The sequence below is a fragment of the Copadichromis virginalis genome, linkage group LG7 (genome assembly GCF_057382275.1).
Source record: "Copadichromis virginalis isolate Kocher_CV1m ecotype Utaka linkage group LG7, C_Virginalis_male_GT1.1, whole genome shotgun sequence".
Classification (NCBI taxonomy): Eukaryota; Metazoa; Chordata; class Actinopteri; order Cichliformes; family Cichlidae; genus Copadichromis; species Copadichromis virginalis.
In genome coordinates this window covers 18,385,005-18,397,800 of record NC_140624.1, presented here as the reverse complement: position 1 = coordinate 18,397,800, position 12,796 = coordinate 18,385,005, and the positions used below count along the sequence as shown (strand labels likewise).

Sequence of the window (12,796 nt, the reverse complement as noted above, 5' to 3'; positions counted from 1 at the left end):
TACTATAGCACACTTAGTGTAACATTTGTGTTTGTGGTTTCAAATATTCAGGGAACTTTTTAAAATCCTATCTTAGAGTACAGTTCTTCTATGAAAGCTTTTTGTCAGACCACACACTGACCATGTGAATGTGAATCTGTCAAAATGAAAAGTGATAAATGTGGCAGCTGATGCAGCCAAGTTTGTGGTGCATGCACATGCAAACAGGGTGGGAAGGGGATAAATATCTGAATTACAGGAGGTTTCTGTACTAATTGGTGACTTGGACACTGAATACTTTCATAGCAGTTCATGAAAAGCCTCTCATGCCTGCTTGGAAAGTATAAAATGTAAATGTAAAATCCCCAAAGGTCCTGCAAGGCTTACATTTGCTCCCCCTTCACAAGACTCCTGCCACTCCCCACTCTTTGAGCCTTTCCTCCTCCCCTCTCACTTTTTCTCTCGCTGGTGTCTGGAAGCAATCATCTTCCTCCACATACCACCAGCAACCATGAAATCCTCAACTAGAGCATAAAGACATGTTTTATATCTTAATGTCCGTGCATGTGACAACTATGAAACCTCAGCACCCAGTGCCTGAGTTATTCCGAAGCTACCCAGCACTCTCAGTCACCTCTGACTGCGAATGTAATAGACAATATATTAGAGGAGCTGGGGGGGAGGAGGGGGTGCTTCCCATTGGGAATCAGTTTGGTTTTCAAGGACAAAATTCTCTCCACTTGCTATTCGAAATACCATGTTACACATGTTTATTGTAAAGTGAAGTTGAAAGGACGATTCAGTGTCTTATTGATTTGGTTATCTTATTTTGAGTTTGGATTTTAGTTGCATGTTTCTCACAAATTATTGAATTATTTTGTTTTAATAAAATGAAGGTGAATGATTTTGTTTATATGGTCAAATCTATGTTTGCTTTAAAAAATGATAAAGAACAAGTTTTGTTTAATTCCACTATACGAAGCTTGAAAGTACAGGAAAAAATGCCCTTTTAAATGAAATGAGCTGACCCTTTAAACTGCTTACTAAACACTGTGATTAAAGAGCGCACACTTTTTAAAGCTGGGTTATGCTGTATCACTTCTAGAATCACTTGAACAGCAGGTTCTATTTTCATGCTTGACGCAAGTTTTTTTTGCTGTTGTTTTTGCTTTTTAAAGGCATATTTTGATCTGAAGGTCAGATTTCCTGCAGTGCTTTTTGTTCTTTCTCCAAACTCAAAGAGTTGAACCTTCACATCTAAGGATAAACTCTGCAACGATAACAGAAGTTGCAGCAACTTCTGGGTCGTACACTGATTTTTATGAATGTGTAATGTGTAATGTGAGAAATCAGCGTGGTCAGCTGAAATCGTGGTAAATGGCCTGCATTTGTATAGCGCTTTTTCTAGTCCCTAAGGACCCCAAAGCGCTTTACACTACATTCAGTCATTCACCCATTCACACACACATTCACACACTGGCGATGGCAAGCTACATTGTAGCCACAGCTGCCGTGGGGCGCACTGACAGAAATCTTACAGAGCGCTACCTTAGTATGCAGGCATGCTTCTCAAAGAACATCAAAGAGATGTCTGAGATAGATCTTTGTGTGATCCCAGATATACAGCTCACAGAATAGGAACAAACCCATTTCTGGATTCATGAAGTGCATTGAACCGGAGCATCAAAGCAGCATATCTTAACTCGGCAGACCAAACAAACGTTATAAAAATATCGCCTGTGAAACTTAGGAGAGGAAAACCAACAGAATTATAAGATGGATTTTGCTGTCTCACTTAAATTACTCTGTTAACACATATTTTCTTAGCATATTTGTTAGAATGGTAGTATGCAATACGTAAGCATCTCAGAAAATAAGGGCAAATTCAATAAACCATTATCTTGTAACTGCCCCTTGTAGTGGCTGCTGCTGAGCAGACATTATATAGTCTTAGTTTAAATTGGTGAGTCCGTGATTTAGAGATTTATGAAGCATCATAAGCACATGGTCCTAAAATGCAACTCAGCTGTCAGTTCTTACTACTGACCCCCACTACTCCTAAATAGTGACTTGTTCTAAACCGTACTCATGCACAATTTTAAGTCTAAACTCCAGGGCAACATACCTCCAATGACAAAGTCAAGGTTAATAACAAAATATGTTGTACAGCATTTTTCTCATGTCAAGGAAATTGGATTTAATGTGTAAAATCAGTGTGTCTGTGTAGGCCCTCATCCAGGCCATGGTAGTCTTAAGAGTTTGAAAAATCAAGAAAAGGAGCACACACATGTAAAGAAATCTCTTAGAACATACGGTTGACCCAACTGGACTTTCATCAAATCAGAGAAATCTTTGAAATCTTTTTACCCTCCACTCACATCTTGCCTCAGATGACCTCAACAGATCGCGTGAGGGTGGGGCAAGGTCACACAGTGGATTCACCCGTAACCCCCTGTGATGGTAATGACCCCTTTTATCAGACTTTGGCTCATCTGATGATACACAGGATCAATAGTGGGTCAGCGACCCTCAGCACCACCTCCGAAGTGGTCAGCTCCCACTAGAGGTTAAATGCTTGGAACTCTCCACCATTTGTTTTAAGAACCAAAGAAGCCTCTTGGATGAGAGGCGAAACATCTTTACGGACTTAAAGAAGTTCAGTCGCCTTCTTTTTTAAGCTTTTAAGACTGTGTCATCAGCTTAGTGCCCCTTTAAGGTCAGCTCTACAACAGAAATGAGTTTAAAAAGCCACAAAAACGAATACTTTGTATTTATAGCCTTAGTGCTGCTGGAGAAAAATAAGCTTCCTTTAGAGTCATTTCCCACTTCTTGCCATGTTTTCGAAATGAGATGTGTGTTTTGTGTGTGTTTTACTAGTGTTCTGTCACCTGTGGGGTCGGAGTTCAGAACCGCGATGTCTACTGCAGGCTAAAAGGTACGGGACGAGTCCTCGAGGACCTGTGTGACGCTCGCGCGCGTCCTCCTACTGCGCGGCCGTGCCAAACTGCAGAGTGCACACACTACACTTGGGTCGCTGATGAATGGAAAGAAGTAAGTAACTCGTTTATTCTCTTTCTTCCTATCTGTGACGACGTATTTCCTTTGCTCACTCTCCAAGTGTGAAACAGATGTTCAGATGTTTAAGCATCTTATTAAAGCTTTTATTGGCTGCAATCTCCACTTTGTCGCTAACTCTCTCTCTCTGCACCATTAGATGGGCGTCCTGCATACACCCTTTATCTGTCGTGAGGGCTTTAGTGTTAACCATCGCAACTAAATATGATACAAATCAATGATATCCAAACTTGAGAGTACTGATGGCCATCGCCCCTTCTGTGCTACTGAACGGCACTGCTCTGTGTCACACTAGCAGACTGTTTTCTTCCTGGCTCATCTTTCTTTAATGCGATGTGCTTTGTCCTCAAAGCGAGGCATTAAAAAAAGGGACATCCTGTAGGGACATAGCACTGCTTGAATCTTTGCAGTGTTTAGATCTCTGTCTGTGCTGCCGCAAAAACTTTGAACCTTCTTTCTCTCACAGTTTGCCGCTGAAATCCTCTCTGTTCTTATGAAATATAAAGAAAGTGAAAAGAAAAACACACAAATTTTCAAATCCTGATCCATTTTATGACTTTTAAGCCATTACTGAAGGGAAATCTGTTTTAACTTTTATCTTTAACACTGACATTGTCAAGAGCACATGTTTGGCATTGTGTTACTGTTCCAGTTGTTACACAACACTCACTTTCCTCCATTTGTGTAAAGGTTTAATAGGGATGTGCATTTATTGTGCTAAAGGGATGTCCAGGAGTCTTAGAAGTTGATTTAGTTGCTGAAACCACAATCCATCTCACAACCCTGTGTGTGATTTTTTTTTATCAGTGTAATGCAACATGCGGAGAAGGCGTGAGAAGCAGGAAAGTGGTGTGCATGGATCCAGGAATGACACCTGCTCAGGGTGATTACTGTGATCCATTAGCCCGACCTCCATTGCTCCAGCCCTGCAAAGAAGCTCCTTGTCACTACATGTGGATAACAGGAGACTGGTCAATGGTAAGAACATGAGAAATATAAGTAATAAGTTTCAGTATTGGTATCAAATAATTCATAATTTCTCTAAAATGGAAAGAAATAATTTAAGACTGAAGGAACTTTGTTTCATCTTTTTCTTTTTTCAAACAACTGTCTGAACCCAAAAGGTGTTAACTTAAAAATGAGATAAAAAGGAGAAACTGTGTCTATTTAGAGCTGTCTTCTTGTTTCTCACATACAAATATTCGAATAGTCATAGGGAGATCTGCTGTGTATATACTAAAACAGCTGACAAGATGAAAATGTGGCATTTATTTCAAAATGTTCATTAAATAAAACACGAAAACGTTTGACATCTTCTGCTAATTTAATTGTCATCGTAATCAACTAATTGCTTCAAAACATCTGCATTTCAGTAGAATCAGGCTCATTCAAATGGAGAAGGCTTTAAAATGAGCAAGGTCATCAATTCTCATCAGCAGTACCAATGAGGCCCCGTTCTACTGCACAACAGCTTCTTCTAAAGCCAAAGCTTTTAACCCACTGTGTGTATTTTCGTGTGGCTTAGTGCTCTGCCAGCTGCGGTGTTGGCTACCAGCAGCGTATTGTCTCCTGCTCCCTGATGCCCACCTCTCCCGCTCAGGGTGTGTACACTCAGTCCTCCTTTGCCAGCACGAATTGTCCTGAGCCTCGCCCTCCTGGCAGCCGGCCGTGCCTCCTCACGGAATGCCCTCACATGTCCTACTGGAAAGTTGGCCCGTGGAGCAAGGTGAGTCAGAAAAGGCTTGTTAGACAGCAAGAAATCCTCCTCAGCTAATCACAGTTTTAACAATACATTTTGATGACTTGTGGATTTTAATAAATCTCATTTGTGGATTTGGACTGGAGCCTTTTTCACTTTTAGAGGGAATGAGTTTGTGTATGTGCGTGTTTTTACCAGTGCTCGCAGACCTGTGGAGCAGGAGTGATGGAGCGCAGAGTGGAGTGCGTGACCTCAAAAGGCCAAACGTCCAAACACTGTCGTCTGTCAGAGAGACCTGAGTCTCAGGCTGCATGTCAGGAAAGAGAATGTGAGTGGTAAAATGTAATGTAATGGTCACTGTCGGTGCTTTCTGTGGAAACAACCATATCTGATTCTAAAAACTCTGTGTTTTGCTTTGTTTTTACACAATAAACTACTTAAAGGCTCTTGGAGTGATCACTTAGTGGAACAATAAACAGACAGTCAGCAGTTTTCTGCAAATTGTGCAGTCTGTCAGAATGCCTCAAGGGCTTCAGCTGAGCCAGGCATTATTGTGGATTTGGAAAGTGCTGTAAAACAGCAAGCCAAAGTTCGCAGGGTTAATCATTCCTGACTTAGATTCTGCCAAGTCAGGCACTGATGAAATTGAAAGGATATACTGGACAGTCAGTTCTCTGGTCAAGTATTAATCTTGACTAGCTAATCAGCTCAATATGAGCTCTGCAACACAAACAAGACAATTACAACACCTCAAGCTTGGGAAGATTAGATCCAAGTCACTATCCGCTTTAGGGAGAAGTGCTTAGTTTTTTTAGCTTTCAACATTTTTATGCTATTTGCTGACAAAAGATTTATGTACTAACTTTTAAAATGAGATGGCTAAATACTCCAGCTTTTAAAAGCTGTCGACAGCTCCCACTGTTGCACTGAAAGCTCTTCTTCCTCACTCCCTCTCCCAGGCCAGTTGTTCAGTACGTGCCGAGAGGTCCAGATGAGACAGGGCGTGAGGATAGATGGCGAATACTATCTCAAAGTCAAATCCCGGATCCTACAGGTTTGTATGTTCTGCCAGAATTACTCCGGCACACGTCATGATTCAAGCAGCAGCAGCAGCAAACTTGTGGGATCTCATCCTTTACCTCAATATGTTTGCTCTTAGATTTACTGTGCTGAGATGCAGACTGATTTCCCCAAGGAGTATGTGACATTGCGCAGCGGTCAGACCGATAACTACTCCGAGGTGTATGGCCACAGGTGCGTATGATGTGGAGATGACTCGCTGTATGGTTATGCAATGTGTGAAATATGGTTATTGTGCTGTTTGCACTCAGTTCCCATATTTCTTTAAACGCACAGGTTGCTGAACCCATTTCAATGCCCGTATAACGGCAGCCGAAAACAGGACTGTGAGTGTAGGAACGACTACTCAGCAGCGGGATACACACTCTTCCACAAAGTTCGTCTGGACCTAAACTCCCTGAGGATAACGAGTGAGTAATTACTTCATGATTGCCTTACGCCGTGCACTGTATCGAGACCACACATGGGTGTTTTTTTAACCCTCACACGCCTCGCTCCAAAGCGCTAATGCCACATCCAGAGCCCAGTCCAAATGAAAGTAAGCCTTACTCCACGCTCTCTCCTCCCAAATCAAAATAATGAGATTTCAGCACTGTGTGTTCGTGTCCCTGGAGAGGACTTGAAACCGTGCCCGTCAGCACTCATCCATCCTTTTGCATCAGAAATAAAACATGTCCTCACGCTTGCATGCAAGCAATCATACAATTACAATGTGCACACATGCACATCTTCAGGCCATATTCCTCTGCTCATTATTCCACTCAGCTCCACCTGCCCTATTTTGTCCAAGTATGCTTTTGATTACATAAAACAATGTAGATTACTGTGCTGTTTTTTTTGTTATTCTTTTGTCTTTGATGTGTGTGTGGGTGTGTGTTAGTGTGTGTTTATTATATTCTCAGGGCCCAAAAGCTGAGACACAATTATACTTGTGGCTTCAGGCAGATTTGTTGGAACCAAATTGCAGGACTGTGCAAGTTTGAGAGGCTTTTTCATCGCTAAACCTTAGCTACCAGGTTAAGTTTAAAATTAGGTTATGGTGAGAATAAAGGTAATGGGTAGGATTAGATGTTCCGCTTTTAATTAGCTTTAGGAATATCTAAGGAAAGGCGTTATGGCCATAAAAATAGGTAAACACAAGATGTGTCTGCATGAGTTTGCATGCTTGAGAAGCTGGATTAGTACCTACGCTATCATCCTCCCGTCTCCTTCACCTCATCTGGGTCCTTACAGCACATGTTCCCACACCCAGTCTGCGCAACACTCATTTAGTTTTCAGGTGGCTTAAAGAGAGCCGAGGAGAAATAATGAGTTAAAGATGAGGGGCAGAATATGAAGAGGTGCTAATGTGGTGTGCCTTTTGCAATATTGCAAATGTTACTTGCATGCAGTCAAACAGTATTTGAATTTCAGTAAACAATTAGAAAGTGTAACATAAAGATTTCCTATAGGTAAATATGTTTTAAAAAGTAGGATTTTGCTAATTTTGCTTTAGATTTAAGCAAATTCACTATAGGAGAAAAGATGTTGAAAAATATCTTCTTCCAGAAAGTAAAATCTTAGTTGTTGATACTCTACAGCCATGTGGTTTCAGTCAATTTTTTCTGCTTGTGGTCACTGTGACTTTAAATCAGTGTCTTTGGTATCTGTTTACCAGTCACAGACCTCCGGTTTTCCCAGACACCTCTTGGTCAGCCAGTGCCCTTTGCTACAGCGGGGGATTGTTATAGTGCAGCCAAATGTCCACAGGTTTGTGAAAAAAAAAGAAAGACAGTTTTGCTTTTTTTGGTTGTGTGTTTTATATTCTTTTACCTTACCTGTTAGAGAACTTCTATGAAATAAATCCGTCTCTTTTGTGTTTTCAGGGCCAGTTCAGCATCAATCTAATTGGCACTGGCTTCAAAGTGGCTCAGGCCACCAAGTGGACATCTCAGGGCAACTATGTTTCAGTCAAAGTCCACAGATCGGAGGTAAAAACAAAACGTTCCAAGTGAACTCCTATAATGCTTGCCTTTAGTGTGGGTCATGCCGGGCAGATTTCAAGTAATGGATCACTGTTTTCATTTTGCTGGGGTGGACTGAGCCTCATGCTGGATCACTCCAGTTGTGGTGTGAGACTGTAGTGCTGAAATGTCATCAATGTGATTCACTGAGCAGGAATCCCTTCATGACATTTATGAAGATTTCATTCTCTGCCCTTTGCCCACTTTTCCTCTCTCATTTGTCTCTGTCTGTAGGATGGGACAAGAATCTACGGCCGCTGTGGTGGTTTCTGTGGGAAGTGCATTCCCCAGGCTCACAACGGCCTACTTCTTCAAGTCCACTGAGAGCTGTGCAGAGACCAAACCACCTAAATCTGTCTGGAATAAGATACTGGCAATAAGAGAGATTTGATCCTGCAGTCATCCGTGAGTGTCAGAGGGGGACCATTTAACAATTATTATCCCACAGTAATATCCTCAATCCCCAAACAGCAGCTTGAACAGACAGGACGCTATATATAGTGCAGTGCTACAGAGCCACCATCAGGTACTTCACCCAAACTACTAACACTTAAGAGGAGTCAGCAGTTGTGCAGACGTTGTCATGCACTCATGTGCTTTGGAGACTAAATTATTTTGCATGACGCAAATTGATTTTTTTGTATCATAACACGGGATACAGGACTGAAAACACTGGGAAAACAAATACAAAGACAGGAGGAAAAGAAATATCCTCCCGGCTGATAAGGAACTTTTTCCAAACTTAGAAAGACACAAAACACTTGGGCTCTGATCCAACTGATATGGTGGTCAGCAAGATAGTATAAAAGGAGACATGCTGTCCTTGCAATCCTACTGTGGTTCAAAAAAAAAGGTCTATACGCAGACTATGGAAGAGTATATAAGGGATAGTTGTGTTATTTTTCTACATTGTGACAGATTAAGAAAAATGATGGCTACAGGAACTAGCTGCTTTGGTATATATATGAGGGCATTACAAATCTTGTTCTCAGCAACAGATGAGCAGGAATGATTCCCATATGGAAAACAAATGGAACAAAAGTAGTTCAGGTTCCTGTTTAAACGTATGTCTCATCCTGGGATTTACTCAGGAGGTGACCCCTTTTCCCATTTGCGTTTTCACTTGCAACACAATAATGAGAATAACGTATAAATCAAATAACCATTATTTTTTAACCTGAAAAATGTGAAAGGGGCCACTTGCATGAGTAATGACATAGTTTGAGACGTACAAACATTTACGGTCGGTGGAATGAGAAATTCTTATGCTTTTTTTGTTTTTGCGGCTCAAGACTCTGAAACGTATCAGCATGCAACTAAGTACTGATGTCCTTCCACACCTGTCTCATGTCAGAGGTCAAACGTTAGGAGAACATCAGGAGCCTTTAGAATAACTACAGATAACGTTTTGTTTTAGTTGTCGTGTACTTTGTGAGTCTGTCTGCTGTCATCTGTTGTCAGGTATTTTTAACAAAACTACTGAAACCCACATAGACAGTCCACCGACTGACACTGAGGCACGACTGTCAGAGTAAACACTAGTGCTGTGAGGAAATAGCTGAACTATTTCCATATTTCCTGGTGTTGAAGTACAATTTTGTCTGTTTTGTGCGTGTGCGTGCATGTGTGTTTCATAGTTAGATTGTTATTGGTGTTTCTCTTTGTCACACGAGTTCTCATCTGTTACACCTTGACACAGTATCAGGTGTGTGTATGCGTGCGCGTCTCACCTCACACCCTCCGTTGGGCCTACTGTAGGTGCCTGCAAAACCCTACCTCTCATAGACATCCATACTCGGTTGAGATATGTGTTGTAATATATTTATGTTTGAACATATTTATTCTGCATTGACTTGTAGATATGTTCTGTATGACGGTACAATGACTACTACCAACAGAGAAGCCATTGTCTGATATGTTTTGTCCGTTGTCTGCTAAAATAGGTATTATCCTACTATTTGTAGCATATAACCACTAATCTTGAATGAGGATCTTTTAAAAGGTGCTTTTGAACTGGAATTACCTCTAATGTTGAGAAGGAAAACTGGCTTTGGGAATAACACTCGATAGGGCAGAGATTCAACTCTTTCTAGCAGACTCCCTAGGATCTCCTTATAGCCTGTTGTGGTCCTTTTATGAACAGAGCTAATGTTTTAGATGCAAGATTGCCCGATAAAACAGACCAGCGACTGTGCGAAGGACTCTCCCATTGAGCAATACTTACTGTAACGCATCATATCCGGCTTTTGCCATGACCGCAAATACAACTATCAACCAACTGAACACGCGGATTCGCTAATGTTAAGCTTTAACCAAAGTTAGGCAGTAGATGCAGACTGTTTTTTTTTCCCTCTCAGACAATGCCGCTTCTTTTGATTTAAAGAATGGCTGAAAATAATAAAAGTCAGTGAGCAGCTAGAAAACCTTTGGCTGTCGTTCATTTTATGATGGTCAATTGTGCTATGAGGTCTGTATCAGAAATTTAAAGAATACTTGATGCACTGTGTGCTGTCAGTTTTGTAGAAATGTAATCCTGTTTTTGTTTTTTTGTAATAACCATTAAGATTTGTAACTTATGATATATGTGTATTTGTAATATTCATACTTGAATTGCAAACTGTGTGCTAAAATATTGAATGGGCATTGGTACTGAGTAGAGAAACGGTGTGCTTGTTTGCCATGCTTTATCCAAAGATGTTTAAAAGAATCCTATGTACCTACAGTATGTACGCAGCCTGTATAAAAGAAACAAATGATTTTGGTGCTATACTAATTGTACTATTACTTGTATGTCTTGCTACTACACTAATGTTAAAGAATAAGTAAGAATAAAACTTGCTTTCCAACAGACTCGTTGATGAACAAAGTGATGGTGTGGTTCTTTATATTTGCAATTTTCAGTTTTTATACTTTGCTATTTTCTTGCTGTTTTTAGAAAAGTTGGATACCAACTCCCTTTACGTTAAGACACGTGACGTTAAACTGCTAGGAGGGTCGGATCTGGGTCTCTCACATCAAGGCTCGATGCAGTTTAAAAATATTGATTTTTAAAAAGTATAAAATCCCAAATCACAATCTATAAATATCTATACTCTAACACTATTACTAGTTAAAACTAAAATACTAAATACTAGTTTTGTGTTTTGTTTATCTATTTCTTTGGGACTTTTTATCCATGAATTTCTAATCATGCAAGTTGCAAAACAATTTTTAACCAAACTAAGTTGACAAAATCATTTCAATTGGTCTTCATTTTTGCAAAGTCTACTTTTAATTTTTATTTTAGTGAACTAAAACAATATGCAACATAATTTATATAAATAATCCTTCAAACAGATCAAGTCATTGCCCTGTTTTCTAATATAATCATGTGCACATAGATTTAAACTCAAAATCTAAGGTCAAACTCCATATACATTCTGTATGCAGCAAAGTAAATATATTAAATGAAATATTACATGGCTGTATGAAGTCACTTAAAGCACGGGTCCTTCTTATCACTACAGCAGTTTCTGTCGGCCACAGAGTCAGCTGGATTCTAAAGAAGGGCAGCAGGTCAGCTCTGGCTGGGTGCTTTGCTCACCACATTGTGGCTCCATGTGGATTCACTTAGTGATGCAGACTGCTTTTCCACAACATGACTTTCAAGAGTTCAGTTCCACTTAAGAGACATATAAACAGAGCAAATACCTTTTAAAACCAGTCCTCACTAATATATATGTATTCTTGAGATCTAGAAACACCTTAAGCTGTCAACTACAGAGCGAATCATCAAAGTTGTGTCAAAATCCAGGAATGAGGTAAGTTTCATGTAAACCCCAGAAAGAAGTGGAAAAGTTCCTTTTCAGGGAATTATGTCACCAAATTCCCTTGGTAATAAAGGTGCAGGTACTTCAGGAAAAAGTGGAGTGCTTATATATAAGCCACTTTTCTAGGGCTCATTGCACCAAGATAGCTTTGTACATTAAATGAAAACAGATACTGTAGTGCCTCAAGAGCTGCTTTGATTACTTGCCAAAAGCCTGCTTTGGTTCCTAAAATCTAATCTAAGGATTTGGAATAGTCCTGAAGCACAACAACAACTCCCTTCAAGAGCAGTTTTCCAGTGAAATCAAGCTGTGATGAGGTCCTTTCAGACTTCCCAGGCTGTGGACGTTGGGAAAAAACTCCTCTTGCCTTAATGTTTTCATAAACCAGATATTGCTAATGATGGAGCTGAAAAACACAAACCTGTGCAGAGAATCCTCATAAAAGTGCTAATGATTGATGTTGACCACGGCGCACAGTCTGCTTTGAGGTAACGGCACAGACATTCTGGTAAAATCTACAGCTGCAACCTGCTCTAAGGGGCAGAAGTAACTATGAAAAATAAGAATAAATCTGTAATAAAAACTTAATGTCAAATGTTTGTTTTATGTGTACTGTATGTCTCATAGTACATTTTGCTCATAAAAGTGAGTACTTTTGCATTACTCTCATACTGATTAAGTAAACATTAAAGATGAAATAGTTATTGGTACAATAACCCCATTGTTGAATAAATCATAATATAACTTATATGGTCCTTATAATACTTGTTATTATTATAAGGAGTGACAGTCCTGCCAGCTAAGAACAGGAAACTGATGCTGCAATTCAAACGGGTTCACCAAAATTGAACAGTTTAATAGAAAATCAATGCCTGGTCTCATGAGTGTTGGTTTCTGCTGCAGCATGGTTGTTTAAATGTCACAGTGTACTTGAGTGCTGCTGCTGTTGATCACATCCACCGCTTTATGACCACAACATTTCACCCATCTTCTGATGGCATTATGTTACAAAGGAGAAAAAATCTCAAACTGGTTTCTTGAACATGAGTTCACTGTACACTGAACCAGCTTCCAGTTTGGATTCAGGAGACAGAGATTATTTTTACTTTTAAGATTAGGCTTAAAATTTTCCTTTTTGCTAAAGCATATAG

At 40.1% G+C, this 12,796-nt stretch overlaps 1 protein-coding gene across 1 annotated transcript in view; it reads left to right on the top strand.

Annotated features, from left to right (window-relative positions):
• Positions 1–10,686, top strand: part of LOC146704876 (A disintegrin and metalloproteinase with thrombospondin motifs 20) — a 78,311-nt gene extending 67,625 nt beyond the window's left edge. The window contains exons 30-39 of the mRNA XM_085462327.1: positions 2,857–3,030; positions 3,862–4,032; positions 4,580–4,780; positions 4,952–5,081; positions 5,713–5,807; positions 5,913–6,007; positions 6,110–6,243; positions 7,491–7,582; positions 7,699–7,803; positions 8,071–10,686. Coding sequence (XP_085318453.1) covers positions 2,857–3,030; positions 3,862–4,032; positions 4,580–4,780; positions 4,952–5,081; positions 5,713–5,807; positions 5,913–6,007; positions 6,110–6,243; positions 7,491–7,582; positions 7,699–7,803; positions 8,071–8,160 — 1,287 coding nt within the window. The 3' untranslated portion in view covers positions 8,161–10,686. The remainder of the gene's footprint in view (positions 1–2,856; positions 3,031–3,861; positions 4,033–4,579; positions 4,781–4,951; positions 5,082–5,712; positions 5,808–5,912; positions 6,008–6,109; positions 6,244–7,490; positions 7,583–7,698; positions 7,804–8,070) is intronic.
• Positions 10,687–12,796: the final 2,110 nt, after the last annotated feature.